At 40.4% G+C, this 19,486-nt stretch overlaps 1 protein-coding gene across 2 annotated transcripts in view; it reads left to right on the forward strand.

Annotated features, from left to right (window-relative positions):
• The window catches only part of LOC121277854 (signal-induced proliferation-associated 1-like protein 2), a 647,580-nt gene that overhangs the window by 324,447 nt on the left and 303,647 nt on the right, over positions 1-19,486 (forward strand). For both annotated transcript variants that reach the window (XM_041187562.1, XM_041187563.1), the window contains exon 9: positions 3,333-3,909. In XM_041187562.1, the coding sequence (XP_041043496.1) occupies positions 3,333-3,909 (577 nt within the window). The remainder of the gene's footprint in view (positions 1-3,332; positions 3,910-19,486) is intronic.

Genomic DNA, 19,486 nt, shown 5'->3' on the forward strand with positions numbered 1-19,486 from the left:
TTAAGACTAGGCCTAACATCACACATGGCATCAACCTAAACGTTAACCTTTTTTTTCTCTCTTTCTGAACGCTCATCCCTCAAAGCAACAGGCAAATCCATCATCATCCATCAAATGAAAGAGAACTATTCACTTGATCCTTAGTTTCAAATTAAGCCATGATTGCAGAACAAGACAAAACAGCATAGGTACCAACAGATAAAAGGAAAGTTCAGGACTGATTTGATTGGCATTTCTTTATGTCAAGAATGCTCAAGACCTAGAACGGTCTTCTCATTGGGGTCAGAGAAGCAAAATTCAAGTAGTAATTCAAAAGGCATTTAGATGCTCAGATGATGGGGATTGCAAGTTTCTATGAACATCGATTGCAATGGGCCAAATGGCCTCCCTGCTCTGTACCTATTACAGTTCATAGTAGAATTTACCAAGGAGATAGTTTTCCTGTGTGTTATGTGCAACAAAATCATAAGCCCATTTACAATTTCACAATTACAGTACAGTAGTGCAGAGAAAAATGCTCTCCTTCCCTGCACATAAGGGGAACTGAGTGCCAAATTAGTCTTCAGATCATGGTGCTTTGCATGTGTAAATGATGTGCGATTTGATCAGGGTACTGAAGGCATTTTTAATTTCTGTTATCTATATTCTACTAATGGACCTTGTTAACCAACATCTAGTTTGCCTGCTTGGAAATTAATTTTGGCCAAGCTAAAACCTAATAACTTAGTTGCAGAGCATTGTTTTCTTTGTTTTCAGTGGTCATTGACTTAATGCTAAATTAAGTGATCTTTAAAACTAATGTCTCAGCTGCTGAAAGAGCACAGTCCACTTAGAAAGAATGGGCCATTATTCATGTTGCAGTAACAACATAACATCACTGCTAATGGTGAAAAAATCATTTGGTTATGTGTTCTGATACATTACCAGAAGTTCAATTTAACCCCATTGTGGGCCCTAATTGACATCACTGGAAATGCCTGTGATTATATGCTGAACTGGTTGCATTGTTGCTCATCATTTGTTGGCCAGTAGAGCAGTGGGTTCAATTGTGATTGCCATAGTTTTTTTAAAAAAATGCCGAATATTATTTTTCTGAAACTGTGCCCCATTCAACTTATTAAAACTTAGTATAATTTTGTTGGCAGGGTTTCCATTCTTACTAAGCTGGAACAGGGATTTTTTTTATTGTGTGCAGGGGATGCTAGGATGAAATACTCACCACTTGATCCAACAGCACTCAAGTAGCTCAATACCATCCCGAACAAAGCAACCTTCTTAATTGACACTCCATCCACCACTTTAAACTTTCACTCGCTCCACCACAGCATATCGTGGCTGCAGTGTGTACCCTGTATAAGATGCAAGTCATGCAAGTTGCCAAGGCAGCACTTCCCAAAGCTGTGACATAGGAAAATAATCACCTCCAAGATACACACCATCCTGTCTTGAACATATATCATTGCTCCTTCTTCAACAAAATTGTGGAACTCTTTACCTAACAACACTGGTACCTTCAGCACATGGACCGCAGTGACTCAAGAAGACAACCCACCACTTCCGTTTGAAGGGCAATTAGGGATAGGCAATAATTGCTGACCTTGCCATTAACACCCTATACCCTACAAATGAATTTTAAAAAAAATGAGCTTAGCTGTGATGCACTGTGTGGATGAATAGCCTGTTAATACTTGCAGTCTGACTTGCTTATGAAATAGGGACTGTAGGGAGGCAGCAGAGTTGTGACTGTCAGACTTGGTGCCTTCAGGAGAAGGAAAAACTACTGGGGAGAACAGGTAGGAGAATTTAAAAGACAGGAAACAAATGAAATTTGATCAGAGAGTCCTGAAACATGAGTGTTGCTAATTAATCTCATGTTTCTTTATTGTTTATAATACAGACATTTCTCCCTTCCCCATTTCATTGATAGGTGAGTTTGAAGAGTGGTTTATTTTTTAGTGACTAGCTATTCTGTAAATATTACCACAGTAATATTTCATGCAAGAAATGGCAGCATTATGCTTGGGTCCCATCAGCAATTCTGCCTGTCAATCAGCATTGTTTATTTAGCAACCCAGTGCCCATCTGGCCTTGCTGCTGACTGTGTTGTGAAACTAGGCTGCCAGCAGTAATTGGATGAGATGAAACCTAAAGTTGAATGAATATTAATTTAAGAGGTGAAGTAAGATTATAGGTAACTATTGATATTAGTTACTAGATTAATAATTGGTCAAAATTTGCAAAAGGTAGCAGTAGATTGTGATCTGCTGATCCATTTGTTAAAGGTAGTGATAATTTTGGACTCTACCAGAACTGACCAGTGATCTCCAAATAGATAAAAATCGCAATTTTAGTAATCATTTTATGGTTAAGTTTGTTATTGTAATGGAAGACTAAGGCATAAAATAACCCATCACATGGTGCACAGTTGATGAAATACTCACCACTTGCTCCAACAACAGTTAAATAGCACAAAGCCTTAGAGAGTATTAAGCGAGAAACAGTAAAATAAAGCTAAAGAATAATTGATTTTTTCAAGTTGTTTTGAGTGAAAGGAAGTTAAACCCCAAGAAGATAAAAGAGAAAATAACAACACGAAGCACCAAATTTATCTTGGAAACTCTGGGAGTCATTTTCAGAAACAAAAATCCATTGATGACCAATGAGAATAGTAAAAGGTGGTGTGTTACAGATCATTCAGGGAGTGAGAGTTGTTGTGGCAACATGTGCTTTTACATACATTTTGTAGTCTGGAACTGTGGAAAGTGATGGGAGAGGCTTCAACTTTCTTTTACCATATGGCTGACCAGGAATTCTCCTGCTCTTACCATCTACCATTGATGTGTGTTGGAATGATTTACAGGTTGATAATTAACCTGTTTGGCCACGTTATGAATGCACCTTCCTTGGCCATCAAGTCCTGGGGTGGGACTTGAACCCAGAGCTTCTGGTTCTGAGGCAGGCAACTCATTGTGCCACTAGACCTCCATTAAAAGGGGTAGAAGAATAAAAAGTAGATTGTACACAGCAATGAAAATATTTGCAGAAGTATTTTAGCCACATATAGGAAGATGGAGTTTGAAAGTCAAGACGCATCTTGTAAGGGATATGTTGAGCAGAAAAATGGGAATCAAGAGACCAATGGGCAAACTCTTAAAGTACTGATTTGCTGGTTGCTTGGTGGATAAATGTGCCTCAGGATCAGGGTCTTGAATGTATAGCGATATCATGTCAGTTATTTGTATTTTTTCTGCCCTCTTTCATATAATGTCAAACAATACTTGCTGTAATTTGAAAATATGTTTACAAATCTAATTTGCCATCTCTTTAAACAGTGTGGCTGTCTCCAGGTCTAAAGATGTGCCACCATTTGGCCCACCTATTCCCAAAGGAGTCACCTTTCCCAAATCAGCAGTATTCAGGGACTTTCTTCTTGCCAAAGTTATCAATGCAGAAAATGCAGCGCACAAATCTGAGAAGTTCCGGGCAATGGCCACCAGGACAAGGCAGGAGTACTTGAAGGATTTGGCAGAAAACTTTGTAACCACGGCTACAGTTGACTCTTCAGTGAAATTCAGCTTCATCACACTTGGGGCAAAGAAAAAGGAAAAATCAAAGCCCCGGAAGGATGCGCAGCTGTACAGTTTTGGAGCTATTGTGTGGAATGTTATTACTCGGGACTTTGGCCAATCTAATGATATTGAATGTCTCCTCGGAATCTCGAATGAATTCATTGTACTTGTGGAGCAAGACTCCAAAAATGTAGTGTTTAATTGCTCATGCAGGGATGTCATTGGCTGGACCTCTGGATTAATGACCATAAAGATATTTTATGAAAGAGGTGAATGCATTCTGCTATCTGCCATGGAAAGCTGTGCAGATGATATCAGGGAAATAGTACAGAGGCTTGAGGTAAGACAAAATATTTTTATTGCTATTAATTTTAGTATGATTAACTTCTGTGCAATAAGTTTAGATCCTAAATCTGTGTCAGCCTTGGTGCCCTTTCCTCTTGTAATCCTCTGAGTGCTAAGGTATAATTCAATGTAAATATAAAACATAGAGTTGATTTGCAATAATTTAACTTATTTTAGGAAAGTTATTAATCTAGAAATGTTCCTTAGTTTAGAAGCTTTGCTTTTAGCTTAGAATTTTCTCCACAAATATTGTGATAGAAAATGCACATCAGAGAAGAGGCATGTTGTACTCAATGGATTAAACGATAGTGCACAATCTTGAACCTTGGTGGCATTTGCTACACAAATTCATGTTAATTACAAAAAGCCAATGATTGCAGATGCTGATTTCAATCACTACATGGCCTGTTGATCTCTGCACCCTAACCTCTTGTCCTTCGTGGCCTTAACTGCTGTCAGAATATACTCTCTGGGCTAGCTCTTGCAAACACTATCATTATTTCAGAGATGGAACAACAACCGTTAGGAGAACAACCTGTAAAAGGGTTGGATAAATGTTTTTCCAAAACCTTTTTGAGCTTTATGGAGATGGTGGAATTGGAAAGGCTACTTTAACTCTTCTCTTCCTCCTTAATTCTAACCCTTTTTGTTGTATCCTTGTGCTGTAGTATCTTACTTTTTCTCTCTCTTTCTTTATTTCTTTTCCTTATTTATCTCACTCTCTTCTCCCCTCTCCAACAATTTTGGAAAAAAAGATTGTGCAAATAATAGCTAATGAAAAATATTCAACTGTTCAGCTGCCTAAATGATACTGAAGCAACCTGGGAAATTGGGAACACTCCACATACTCAGCCTACACAATCTACCAGCCAGAGCTCTGGTCAAACCCTGACTTTTGAGAGGCTAAAGCTTTACTGAAGATGATATAAGACTTGAAAAACAATTCAGCGGATATGTTCAATCATGTGTAGAAAAAAATTATTAGATTTTATTTCGAAACTTACTTTGGATGTTAAAGATTTCAGCTAGAGGGGAAAAATAGCAGAAGTAGTAGTTTTCAGAAAGAATTTGTAATGTACAGGAAAAATATTTTACAGCAGCATGTGGTGGTGACAGAGGGAGCTGTGATAGGTCAGTGATCAAAGTAAAGCAGCAGAGTAGTAATTAATGAAAGCAGTTCTGCATGGGCATCAGCTCCATGATGGATTATTTGAGCTGAATAGGATTAGGAGAACTAGGGGCAGTTGGTTTGGATGGCAGGAAGTATTTATTTTCAGAGAGATTTACATCTAGATACATTACCAAAACATGTAATAAATATGAACTCTCTAAAAGGTACATGGGTGTGTTTCTGCAAATGTAGAACAGCTCAAGTTGCAGGAAGTGGATGAAGGTTAGCCAGAGTCATTTATGAGTTTGATTGCCTGCAGCAACCGGAGGGAAATTTCCCCAAGCTTTTTCGAAATTAGAAAAGTTTTCCTCTTTGTTTTTGTTTTGTCTTTGCAAAGAGATGCTTGACTGCAGGGTGGGAGGACATGAGATAGTGGGAATAAGTGAATCAGTGCTGCGTGTCGGCTCTTGCTGCATGTGTATTATCAAATCTTGTACCATTACTTCCTGTCTGTAAAATAAACTAGCTTACCGATTTGTATCTGGCCTTACCTTGCTAAATTGTCATCAGTCCACTTATTGAAAATTTAGAGAAGTGTGTGAGAGCGTGTGTGAAAAACATGATAGCCAGCTCCAATCAGAAGGGGTTTTATTAATATAACACTGGGTTATGCTAATGTATATTATTATGGGGTAGTACGGGTGCACTCCTGAACATGAGTCACTCAGACTACTTCAGGCCCAAAATTTGTAAACTTTGCCTTTTTGCCCATTGTGTTTTTATTATTTTAAAGCTGCTCCTTACTAAATAATATGCTGTCTTTCAATTTGACTTTTCAACTTTTAACATTTTGAGAAACTTCTTTCACACTTTCTCCACCTTCAGATTCTTGTTCTGGAAATGGAATCCATGTTTATAAAAATTTAGCCTTTATGGCTCAGATGGGTGATTCTATAACTAATGGAGATTTGGGTCTGTAAAGATTGATTGGTGATGCTATGGAACCTCTAATTGGCTGAGACAATATGCATTGCAGATAGATCCAGGGGAGTATTTTCTGTGTAGTTACTATTGGGAAAAGCATTTATGTGACAATTTCTGGCAGCCAGTTAAACCATTCTTCGCTGAGGGAAACACTGTAATCTCCTCTTTCTGTTTTCTGATTTATTTCAATTGAGGACCATTTTTAAAAAGGCCAAACTGTTTCCTGCTGAGCACTGACAGTTGGACCTGTTGCAAATCAGTATGTTTAACAAGTCCTCGTGCATTTCTGAAACTTGAGTCTCAAACTTTGACTTTTTTTTTCTCTTAAACTTTCAATCTCTATACTAGCAGTTCACACTTGTAATGTACTTTTACTGTGGAATTGTTACAGCTCAATATTTGAGATGTCATACAACAAAGACAGATTGCATTTATCTTGCACCTTCAGTGCAAACAGCATTCCATGGTGCTTCACAGATGTGTTTAAGGAAAGCGGCCATCACCTGAGTCAGAATGGAAAAGGTTAGAATAGGTGACCAAAAATTTGGTAAAAGGAAATTTTAGAAAAGAAATTTCAGACGATGGGACCCAGGTGGTTCACTAAAAGTAAGAGGGAATGACGTGGGTTAAGAGAATGGGAATGAATCTCTAGTGACTAGGAGAGCAGTTATAGAGTTGGTGAAAATTGCAGATGTAGTGTGGAGTAAAGCCATAGAGTGATTTAAAAACAAGAACATCAATTTTGAATTGCACGTATTGAGAATGGGAAATCAACTTAGGGTGGAGAAAGTAATGGATGAGCACACTTAATGAAAAGTAGGATATGTGCTTTAGAGTTTTAAACAAGTTTAATTTGTGGAAGGTAGAGGAAGGGAAGACATCAAGTAATTAAATCTTGAGAAAGTTCCAGCTGTGGAGGTGGGTGGGCTTGGATAGGGAAAGAAGATGGTGCCAGAAACTGAGCTGAGCAACGCACCTACAACCTACTTGTAATTCGGTTTGTGCTGTAAAAATATTTGAATTATCCAGTATTAAGTGATATAAATAACAACACAAAGTGATCGAGAATTTAGTGGTAACAATGAGTTATTCAATTATATGAAGTAAGCAGTGTTAAATTAAGAGTAACCAGCAGCTGAGAAGGGATCTTCTTTTATCCACTTTACTCCCACAGAAAAATGTTCTGTTTAGCATTACATTTTTATTACTCTCATGTATAGTTTTCATTAACTCTATTGGTAGTGATCACCCTGAAACAGGCTGCAAGCAAAACTTAGAAGCTAACTTCAATTACAAGATTAGCTATCCTGATTTTATTTGCTTTTTTACATTCAGAGTCTATGTTTTGACAAGAAAAGAAATCTCTGACTGCCTGAACCTTTTCCACAAATTGGCAAGAAAAACGGATCCATCATGTACTTGGTGGAAGGAAATTCAATAGTAACGTTCAAAAGGGAAGTGGATAAATATTTGAAGGAAAATGTTTACAGGGCTATGGGAAAAGAGCAGGGGAGTGGAATTAATTGGATAGCTTTACCAAAGAGCCGAGACAGGTACAGGCACAATGGACCGAATGGCAGCTTCCTATCCTGTATTATTCAATGATATTTTTTATGATTAAGCAGCCAACTAAAAGGAAACTGAGTTTAGCACACTGATTGTTCAAAAGTATTGAGGCAGGAATGGAGTCACAGTGATAGCAATGATGCACAAACAGTGGACCATCTGCTCTACTTTGCTACCAGTTTCTGTTTGAATCCTGTAATGCTGCTGATCTTACCACATAGTATGATGGTGCCAATACACGTGCAGTCTTGTGGCTGGGAAGAATGTGGAGATACAATACGGCTAATACAAGTTTTGTTGTGGATACCTAGTTGTATAGCAGAATCTGTGGGGCCACATGCAAAGTTTTAAGCCCATGCCCCAAAAGCTTGCAGATGTCTTCAGCTGCTAACACTTAACAGACTGTGGTGTTTTACTCAACTAATGAGGTACAGTGCAAAGAACAGCCCCTTCTAAAACTCAAGACCTACAAAATGTAAACAGAGTATACCAGTGAAGAAAATATAAGCCCAAGTAGGATGGGGTCGCCCTGGCTCAAAAGCTGCAGTTGTTCCAACGCTGTAGTTTGAGAATCTCTTTCATATACAGAAATACAGGATACAGAAACACTTTTTGTAAATGGCTTGTGTGTCCTAAATGGAAGGTATGTTATTGGATGCAGTGACCAGCTGGTGTTAGACCACCAAACCCAGAAGCTTGAATGAATGACTTGCATAGCCAGACATTTTTGTTTAATCTTTTGTTTAATCAGAACCATCAAATCATGTGCCCGATTTGTATCTCTATTAAATGGATATTTAATAAAGTCTTGTTTTAAGTTACAACATACATCAAATATTTTTAGCAGGCAGCCAGTAGTAGGAGATAACAGTAATGTGATTGGTAACATGCTGTTCGATGCAACAACGCTATTCAGTGCAGTTTCCAGTGAGGTTAAAAGGTGTCACAGCGTGTGTGAGAGAAAGGAAGTGTGCATTTAAACTAGGAAAGACCTAAGACAGAGTGGTAGGAAAGATCCCATGGCACTGTTTTGATGCCCAGACCAATATCTATCTTCAAACAGCATCACAAAAAAACAGATTATCTGGTCGTTATCACGTTGCTAACCACGTTCACAAGAAACGTTGGTGGTACGTAGATGTTAGTCAGTGATGCCAACACAACCAGAACATAAAAGGATGGAATACTTGGGAATACACTGGAAAAGCAGCTTATAGACAAAATTTGCTTCTAGCATTTCTGTGAGCTTTGGGAGAGAGGGAGAATCAGCATGACAGGACTGTAATCCAAATGGTAACATGAACAGAAGAGGAAAACTGCATGAACAGAACACTTCGAAGTGGGTTTGCTGGTGAATTTGCTCAGCCATGATCGGGCTTGTGCTGGTGGAGGCCGGGTAGGGGAAGGTAATCTCAATTTAAATGAAAAGGTACAGAAACAAACCAGTTGTGATGAATTTAAGCATATGTAATAAATTAGCATTTCACTGAAAATGCGCCCTTACATAGTTATGAGAGAGGTGCATTATCTTGTATGTAATGACAGCTGCCAAAGCGGATTGTGGAATATGTTTAGAATTGTTGTTATTATTGTAGAATAATTCAACGAATTCAGATATAATATTTAGTATTACGATAAAAGTAACATTTCAGATTTACTCCAGATGCTTTAAAATAAAATGAATGCCAAAAAGTTGTGTATTCTATATGTTGCATCACAGAATCTTACAAACTAAACAAGTTAACTCCAATTTTTAAAATATTTGTGTTAATACAAAACTAATCTGTTAAAGTAGGACAGGAGATGATACCTGCAATTTAAAGTACATCTCTGATCAGCGACCGGCTTCATGATAGAGGTGCCAAACCCAGTGCAGGCATTTTGCCCAAGGAAAATGCAAATCAGTGTTGCAGCCAGCCTTGGTAACTCTTGTGATTTAGCAGGTGGCTCTAGCACGTGCTCTGGACCTCAGCTCCCACCACAGCAGAGTTGGAGTTAGGCGGAGACCTGGAGAAAGCATAAAAGAAGGATGTTTCATCATCATCATGCCTGCTTAGATAGAATATGTCACCAAAATGAAAAAGTTTCAGTGAGAAAGCATTTCACAATGAATTTATGAAAGTTTCAAGGAACAGAGAAATGATTTGGGTTTATTTTTGAATAGCAGAACTTCCAGGTCCACTCTTCTTGTTTAAGCTCTGCCCTACTTATCCAGAATTATGTTCAGCCTTTGATATACTTAAAATTACATTTTTACCTTTGATATACCCTGGCAGTTGTGGCCAGCCAGTGTGAGTTGCATCTGTATGGAGATTTGTGCCGAGACAGTGCCAATGCAGGGAAATGCTGTGTGCGCTCCCTGTTTTGTATTGGGAAAACTGCTTTTTGAGCTTCCTGGTTTGTGCTTTATTCTTTTGTTGGCTACACTCTGCCTCTCTGGTCCCCTCTCCTTCCTCCCTCACTGTTTCTCTTACTGCTGTACAGTGCTTTCTCAGTTTTGTCCCTTGCCAACTGCTTCCCATTTTTTCAATGGTAGGCAGCTGTGTACTTTCCCTGAGATCAGAGCTGTTGAAGGAATCAAGCAGGAGGTTGCAAAGGGCCAGATGGACAGAGGCAGAGTTGGCAGTGTGTTTGTGCGCTTCTTGCTTTCCTATGCATACGTCGTCTGCAATGTCAAGAGACGTTTAAAGCTGTAAACTAGACTTAGTCAATTATAAGTGGGTGTGGCCCTGTCTGCCATGGGGCAGGGTATATCTGGAATCATAACTGTGTGTGAGGTAAAGAATAGTCATTGGAGCTACTGGAATGGGGATGCTGTATTTGCAGGTAACTGTTTTTTGTTTCTATGAAGTGTTTCATGTTTTTGTTTTGCAATATTGTATTTTATTGGGGTTTAATAAATTGAGGGTGTAAGTGGAATATTGCTGCATTGTGATTGGCCTGGAAATTTGGAGGAATTGTGTGCGTACACAGGTTTTGTGCAATATGAGTGGTGAATAGCAAAAGTAAAATAAATTTTCTGAGCGTTATTGCAGGACATAAATGTGAACCATTTTGAGACAAAAACAGAATTACCTGGAAAAACTCAGCAGGTCTGGCAGCATCGGCGGAAAAGAAAAGAGTTGTCGTTTCGAGTCTTCATGACCCTTCAACAGAACTAGGTGAATCCAAGGAGAGGGGTGAAATATAAGCTGGTTTAAGGTGGTGGTTGGTGGTTGGTGGGGGGGGTGGGGGGAAGAGAAGTGGAGGGGGGGGTGTGGTTGTAGGGACAAGCAAGCAGTGATAGGAGCAGATCATCAAAAGATGTTACAGACAAAAGAACACAGAGGTGTTGAAGTTGGTGATATTATCTAAACGAATGTGCTAATTAAGAATTGATGGTAGGGCACTCAAGGTATAGCTCTAGTGGGGGTGGGGGGCATAAAAGATTTAAAAATAATGGAAATAGGTGGGAAAAGAAAAATCTATATAAATTATTGGAAAAACAAAAGGAAGGGGGAAGAAACAGAAAGGGGGTGGGGATGCAGGAGGGAGCTCAAGACCTAAAGTTGTTGAATTCAAAAATGCTGCCAGACATGCTGAGTTTTTCCAGGTAATTCTGTTTTTGTTTTGGATTTCCAGCATCCACAGTTTTTTGTTTTTATAACCATTTTGAATGCTGTGATTGTTGTGAACATTGTGAACAGGCCACCTGTCCTCCTCAGATACAATCAGATGCCATAGACTATACAGCACAGGACGAGGCCAATCAGCCTATAATGTCCATGCCGGATTAGTTATTTCTTACTTTTGCTATTCGTTGCTAGGAGGAGATGGAACTTATCTACCAGTCTTTCAAAGGGCCGGCATGGGCCCACCTCCTCCTTCCCCACCCTACCTCCTCTGTAATTCTCTAACACACCCTCTACGTACTCCCCCTCCCACCCCGGGAACTCCCTAACCCATCTCCCCCCCTCAACCCCATCGCCACTTGCTCATGAAGTATCATCAGAAACGGCCCCAGGGTGTGCTTAACAGAGGCTACTGTAAACAAGGCATCAGGAGCTTCCTCCATTTATGAACTACAAACAGAACTATTTACAGAAATAGATAAGCACAAGGCTCCTTCCCGAGGTATCTCTCAGAGTTCTGGAGACACTTGATCTGAAATCAATGATGATGTATATCAGTTATTAGCATTGTAGCTATTAACCCTTAATACTACATCTTCCCCAAAGTGTCTCATTCTACTCTTTAAAACTACTCATTAGTTATTTACACATCTTACTTCTCCATCCAAACCATCAACATCCACCCCCCCCACCCCGCCCAGTTCACAGTCACCATCCCTGAATCACAGGGAAAAACCATAGGTGGTTTGACTTGTCTGCCGGATCATGTTCTTGTTTCCTTTGGGAGAGGGTTAGGAGCACAACGTTCTTGTGCAGCAGCCAATAAACCATCTAGTAAGTTGTCTGGCTTGTCTTCTCAGACATCTGGGCGGCCGATCCAATCCTGTAGAGGCTGCATGCTGGTGGATATCGATGCAGATCTGTTCCCTAGGGGACATTGTGGTCACTGTGCACAAGATAGGAGAGTGGATGAATGGACTGATTCTAAACTTGGCTGGGCTGGTTCTGGTCTCAGACCCAAACAGACTCCCTTGGTGAAAGTGTTGGTAGTTCCTATGCTTTGTGGCGGCAGTTGTATGTCAGGGTCTGTTGTGACCGGTACTGGTGCTCTTTTTCACGCACCTTTCTTGTTTTGTTGCCTTGAGATATGATTGAAGGGAATGTGGGAGAATCAGGAGCTGTGTGCATAATCTCCTACCCACTAAGAGTTCTGATAAAGTCAGACCATTCTGCAGTGACTTAGACTGGTAACCTTGCATTGTCATTTCTCTTCAACAAGGATTTGACAGTGCGGATCCCTCTTTCAACCTGTTATGACTGGGTGAGGAGAAATGAGTTGATTCCCCTAATTTCCAACCTCCTTGGTTGGTTACAACAAAGATAAAAACAAAAAAACTGCGGATGCTGGAAATCCAAAACAAAAACAGAATTACCTGGAAAAACTCAGCAGGTCTGGCAGCATCGGCGGAGAAGAAAAGGGTCATGAGGACTCGAAACGTCAACTCTTTTCTTCTCCGCCGATGCTGCCAGACCTGCTGAGTTTTTCCAGGTAATTCTGTTTTTGTTTTGGTTACAACAAAGGTTTGTTTAAAATTCTTTTTCCACGGATACCTTTTCCCAATGCAAATATATTTACTTTTTACCAGGAGCCAATTCAACCAGGTTTTCTTGAGTCAAAGAAAGAGTAAGTTTATTAGTTAGCAAAATTTGAGGAAAAATAATAAAGACGCCACACACACACACACACACACACACACACACACACACACAAAAACACGCACATGCACACATGTGTGCACATGTGCACATAACCACACATCAGAAATGAAGAAATTAAGAGTCCAAACGCAAGTTAAAAAGAATATACGAATCAATCCTTGGCTTGTCTGTGAAGCATAGATAGTGGTATGTTGCAGCTGTTAGATGATTTCAGTAGAACTCAGAAGCTGATTTTGGCAGTTTCGCAGTCTGTTGGAGACACTAGTTGGCTTGATTCAGTTTTGCACTCTACTGAAGAAGAAACCCTGTTACAACACATTTCTCCAGGAAGAGAGAGATATAGATCCTCCTTCAGCAGTGTTCCTGGAAGGCTGTCTTGTTTCTTGCTTCTCTTGGTTTTTCTTAAAGGTACTTGTTTTCAGAGAGAGAGAGAGAGAGAGGCGTCCTTCTTGCTTCTTTGTTTTTCTGTTCTCCTACTTGCTGGTCTTCAGCTAGTTTTAACCTATTTTCTCTGTGTATTCCTAGAAGAGGGAAATAGGCATGCTTTGCATCCACAGTCCGTTTTGCTTTCAACTCAGAACTTTTTTACACATTCTGAGATATGAATCGACAGGAGATCGGTTTTTGGATTTCTGATACATACGACCAAGAAGCAGGAGTAGGACTTTCAGCCTCTCAAGCCTGCTCTGACATTTAATAAGATCATGGTTGATCTCATAGTAACCTCAAAACTAGCATTCTGCCTACCCCCGATACCCTATCACCCGCTTGCTTACCAAGAATCCATCCACCTCTGCCTTAAAAATATTCAAAGACTCTGCTTCCACTGTCTTTTGAGGAAGAGAGTTCCAAAGACTCACTACCCTCTAAGAGAAAATTTTGTCTCATCTCCATTTTAAATGGGTGACCTGTTATTTTTAAACAGTAACCCTAGTTTCCCACAAAGAGGATCCTCCCAGCAGAGGAAACATCCTCTGCACATCCACCCTCTCAAGACCCCTCAGGATCTATATGTTTCAATCAAGTCACCTCTTACTCTCCTAAACTCCAGCGGATACAAGCCTAGCTTGTCTGACCTTTCCTCATAAGACAACCCACCCATTCCATGTATCATTCTGGTAAACCTTATCTGGACTGCTTCCAACACATTTACATCCTTAAATAAGGTGACCAATACTATGCACGGTACTCAAGATGTGATCTCACTAATGCTTTGTATAACTGAAGCATAACCTCCCTACTTTTGTATTCAATTCCCCTCGCAATAAATGATAACATTCTGTTAGCTTTCCTTATTACTTGCCAAACCTGCACACTAGCCTTTTGCGATTCATTCACTAAGACACCCAGATCCCTCTGCATCTGAGCTCTGCAATTTCTCACCATTTTTATTCTTCCTGCCAAAATGGACAATTTCACATTTTTCCACGTTATACTCCATTTGCCAGATTGCTCATTCACTTAACTTACCTCTATCTTTTTGTAGCATCCTTATGTCCTCTGCACAACTTACTTTCCTACCTATCTTTGTGTCATCAGCAAATTTGGCAACCATCCCATCCATCCCTTCATCCAAATCATTAATATAGATTATAAACAGTTGAGGTTCCAGCACTGATCCCTGTCACAGACTACTCATTACACCTTGCCAGCCTGAAAAAGACCCATTTATGCCTAGTCTCTGCTTCCTGTTAGCTAGCCAATCTTCTGTCTATGCCAATATGTTACCCCATACCATGAGCTTTTATTTTCCGCAATAACCTTTGATAGGCATTTTATCAGATGACTTCTGGAAATCTAAATACAGTACACCTACCAGTTCCCTTTATCCACAGTACATGTTACTTCCTCAAAGAACTCCAATAAGTTGGTTAAATATGATTTTCCTTTCACAAAACCACATTGACTCTGTCTGATTACATTGAACTTATCCAAGTGCCCTGCTATAACTCCTTTACTAATAGCTTCTAACATTTTCCCTATGACAGATGTTAAGTTAACTGGCCTGTAGTTTCCCACTTTCTGTGTCTCTCTTTTTTAATAAGGGAGTTACATTTGCTATCTTCCAATCTAATGGGACCTTCCCCGAATCTAGGGAGTTTCAGAAAATTGAAGTCAATGCATCAATTATCTCACTAGTCATTTCTTTTAAGAGCGGAGGTTGAAGTCCATCAGGACCTGGGCACTTGTCAGCCTGCAGCTCCAACAATTTATTCTGTACCACTTCTCTGGTGATCGTAATTTTCCTGACTTCCTCCCTGCCTTCTGTTTCCTGATTTTCTAGCTGCTTCTAGGATGTTACTTGTATCCTCTAGAGTGAAGACTGATGCAAAATAACTGTTCAACTCATCGCCATTTCCTTGTTTTCCATTATCAATTCTCCAGGCTCACTTTCTATAAGACCAGCTCTCACTTTGTTACCTTTTTTAAAAAATATTTATAGAAACTTTTACTATCCATTTTAATATTTCTGGCTAGCTTTCTCTCGTGCTCTAATTTTTCCCCCATCATTAATCTTCTAGTTGTTCTTTGCTGTCCCTTATATTCTGTCCAATCTTTTGGCCTTCCACCTATGTTTACCTAATTATATACTCTTTCTTTAAATTTGATACTATCTTTAACCTTTCTAGTTAACCTTTCTTTCAGATGTCTGTGTTTCATTTGAGCCTTGATACCTCTTCAGGTGTGAAATTCCATGTTCTGAGGACAGGTCTGTCATTATGATCCACAAAAAAATTTCCAGAAAGCAGTCACTTTACGGTATCAGCCAGCAGTACCTTGGTTTCTTTTCAAACTTAAAATATTCAGTATGCTCATAGGTGGTTGGTGAAGCTGTAGTTCATCTTCATGACGGGCCTCATCATTGGCCTGTGGGTACCTGGGTGAGCTGGTGATATAGACAAAGCCGTATGTCTCCCTGAAGTGTTTGAAGCAGTCATTAGTGAACTGCAGGCTGTTATTGGAGACAGCCAAATCAGGGATGCCATGTGTAGACCCGTGTAGCCGTTTGACCTCAATCCACCAAGAGTAATAATCCACGTCAATGAGAGGTTTTATTTTTGAAAACAAAAGGCTCCACCCTGAGGCATTTCAATGGCCAGGATGGGAAGGAGGAAGCCATCAGTGGTTCCTTGTGGTCTTGTCTATGGATGGCACAAGTAGTACAATTGGAATTCATGTTTCCAGTTGCTTTGGAGATGCCCGGCTACCAGACTGAATTGTGGGCCCTAGCCCTGCACTTTGTGATACCCAGGTGTCCCTGGTGTAACTGTTGGAGAATGTCTACTCCGAGGACCCTGGAAAAGACAATTTGGTCATTGTAGACTAATAAGTCTCCATGAGACTAAGGTGACGACACTTCAAAATACTGCTTCAGAGTACAATCGCTAGGAGCACATGCAGGCCATCCAATGGTACAGTACTCCATATCTTTGCACATTCAGCTTCAGCTTTCTGGGCCAATCGAATTTCTTCTAGTTTATGGATGGTAACTGGAAGGGACTTGGCAGACGAGGAGACATAGGACCCCACACACTCAGCAAAATGTACATTGTTCTGTGCAGGCACACCTACAGGGATGCAGGACAAAGCATCAGCTGTGGTTTGGTGATTACCCTGGATGTATTCTGTAGTGGCGTCAAACCTCATGAGCCATAATCGAAACTTTTGAACGCCAGTGGCATCGACGCTAATTCTTTTGTGTTAAGCAGGGTGACTAATGGCTTATGATCAGTCTGGATGGTGAAATTGGGTCCCAGGACATAATCTGAAAACTTTTTGCAAGACCATGTGACCATCAGGGCCTCCTCTTCAATGACAGCACTGATCTGTTTCTGTCAGTGATTTGGAGGCATAATATATTGGCCTGCGAGAGCCGTCATGCTGAATTTGGAACAACACGGCCCCTGGGACAAGGGACAATGCATCGGCTGCAATTATGGTGTGTAGGTCTGGGTCGCAATGGGCCAGTGTTTCCGTGGACATGAGGATGCCCTTGATAGTGCTAAATACCCTCTGCTGGTGTTCATCCCAGTACCAGACCTGGTCCTGCTTCAGGAGTTGGCCTAGCCGGTCATTGCTATGTACAAGATTGGGCAGGAGCTTTCCCATCTGATTAACCATGCCCATAAAATGTTGAAGTTCTGTGACGGTAAGGGGCTGCTGTTTTCTGAGGAACTGCTGGACATCAGAACAATATAGCCTAAGAAGTTGATAGTGGTTTTAGAGAACTTGCATTTATGACTAAATGTAAGGCCCATGGCCTGTAAACTTGTAGCAGTTTTTGCACCCTGGCATCGTGCTCCAAAATGGTGGATCCATGAATGAGAATATCGTTATTGCAGATAACTCCATCCAACCCTTCCAAAATGTCAGTCATGGTACTCTGAGGCAATTCCGAATGGTAGGCGGTTAAAGCAGTACCAGCCAAAGGGCGTGATAAATGTCATTAGCAATTTTGACTCCTCATTTAATGGGAACTGGCAGAAACTGCTATTGCCATTTGTTTAGTGAATACTGAGCTCCTTCACCAAGCTTTCTTGTGCCATGTGCCATGGTTCTACAGCCATGTTCAAATGTGTAATGTTCACACAAGTGTGAAGCGAACCATTAGGCTTTGGTACAGGTACCATGCCTGAGCACCAAGAATTGAGTTGTGTTACTGGCATTATCACCCTCTGGTGTAGCATGGAGTCAATCTCTTGCCTCACCTTTTTCAAGAGAGGATGGGGGACCTTTTGTAGGATAAATAAACACACCGGCTTGGCATTTGGCTTTAAGGTTAATGTGGTAAGCCGCTTGGAGTTTCCCCGCACCCGAAATTATTTTCGGAAATTCCCTCTTGAACTTATCTGGTTTGCCCTGATTTTTCAGCTGTTCTACCTTGTAAAGAAATTGCAAATCTGAGCCGGGTCTCTGTCTTAGTAATGAACACTGCTGATTTGGGATAACAGAGAATTTCTGTAATTTCTCTTCCCTTATAACGAAGTGTGGCAGTCATCTGCCCTTGCACCTCGAATGGATTGCCCCCGGATCCTGTAGTTGAGTCATAGATGGTTGGAGAAACCCAGGTTTCAGCCACTGTATGGTGTAAGAAAGAATGAAAGTTCTGTACCCATGTTCAACTTAAAATTGGATTTGTGGCCATTGACTATGATATCTGTGGTCCAAAAGGTCTCCTTGAGTTTGCAACTTCATCCAAGAAAGACACTTCATGTTCCTCCGTATCTTCTATTTCCTAGATACTGTTTGAACTGATTGGTCTCTCTTTAAGGTTTTCAGTTGGAGATTTCCAGTTGCAGCCCACTGATTTAAAATGACCCTGCCTCTGGCAGGCATGACTTTCTACATGTATGGCAGGTCAGTTTTCACGCCTATGCGGATTTTTCACACCACAACGGGAGTACTGGATAATGCAGCCTTCTCTTTGTTCTAGGTCTGCTTTTAGATGCATTGGTACCCCCTATTGCTCACAAACTGGACTGAGTCAGTAATCTGACACCACATAAGTTCTTGATCACCCTGGATGAAAACTTAGTACTGCTTCCATAACTCAACTTGTCTGCGAATTGAACTGCCTTGGATAATGTTAGCTCTTCTCTGGACTGCAGAGAGTCTGATAAGCCTTCATTAAAGACGCCACCACATTATGGTCTCGATGAGTTTGTCCTTTAGAGCCCGATATTTGTAACTACAGGTTGAGTATCCTTTATCCTAATCCAAAAACCGAATACGTCCAAAAACTGCACTTATCGAGGTTTAAAAACACTCATTGACTTTGAGTGCGGGAAGTCTAGTTGTTTGTCTGCACTGTTTACCTTGCGATTTTTGTGATGAACATGTCAAAAAGAAACTTATTGGGGCACCCTGTGTTTATTATTCAGTGATACATCTTGCTTTTCTAGACATTTTATTTACTTTAGACTATGGCTAGCCGAGGTTTAGGCTATTGTAATGTCAGTTTACATGCGGTATCTGAAAACCAAAATTACCTGAAATCCAAAATGCAATTGACTCTGAGGATTTTGGATAAATGGTATTCGACCTGTATCAGCCAAACAACACCGGTCATTACTGAAAAAATCAATGCTTCAGATTCCTGAGAGTGGTGAATAAACTTCACCTGGTCAATAATAATATACCTCCAAAGACTTAAATACCAATCGAAGGCCTTAATAACTTCTTTATAGGTTGCTGTGCCCTCGTTAACACCCTCTGTTACTAAAATGTTATCTGCACTGCTGCCAATGGAATAGGGGACTGTGCAGACCTCTTTATAAGGCTTCTGAGCTAACCCTGAAATGGTCCCAAACCCGTTGAACCTGCAACGCCAGTTTTTCCAGTGTGTTGCTTGGTCAGGGCTTTTCACATGGTTGAAGGAGTCGGGTAAAGGTAGGATTTTTTCATTATTGTCTGTTACTTTACTCGACGGTCTTGGGACTCTGTTGACTGTTTTCCTTCTGACTCTTTACTGCAGTTGGTCCCTCGTTAAAGTATTCTCGATGGCTTTCACTTTCCTGCCACCGGCAGTTTCATCGGGATTCTTGTGATTTGGTTAGTTTACCGCTGCCATCATGAATTTT

The sequence above is a fragment of the Carcharodon carcharias genome, chromosome 5, assembly GCF_017639515.1.
Source record: "Carcharodon carcharias isolate sCarCar2 chromosome 5, sCarCar2.pri, whole genome shotgun sequence".
NCBI classification, from domain to species: Eukaryota; Metazoa; Chordata; class Chondrichthyes; order Lamniformes; family Lamnidae; genus Carcharodon; species Carcharodon carcharias.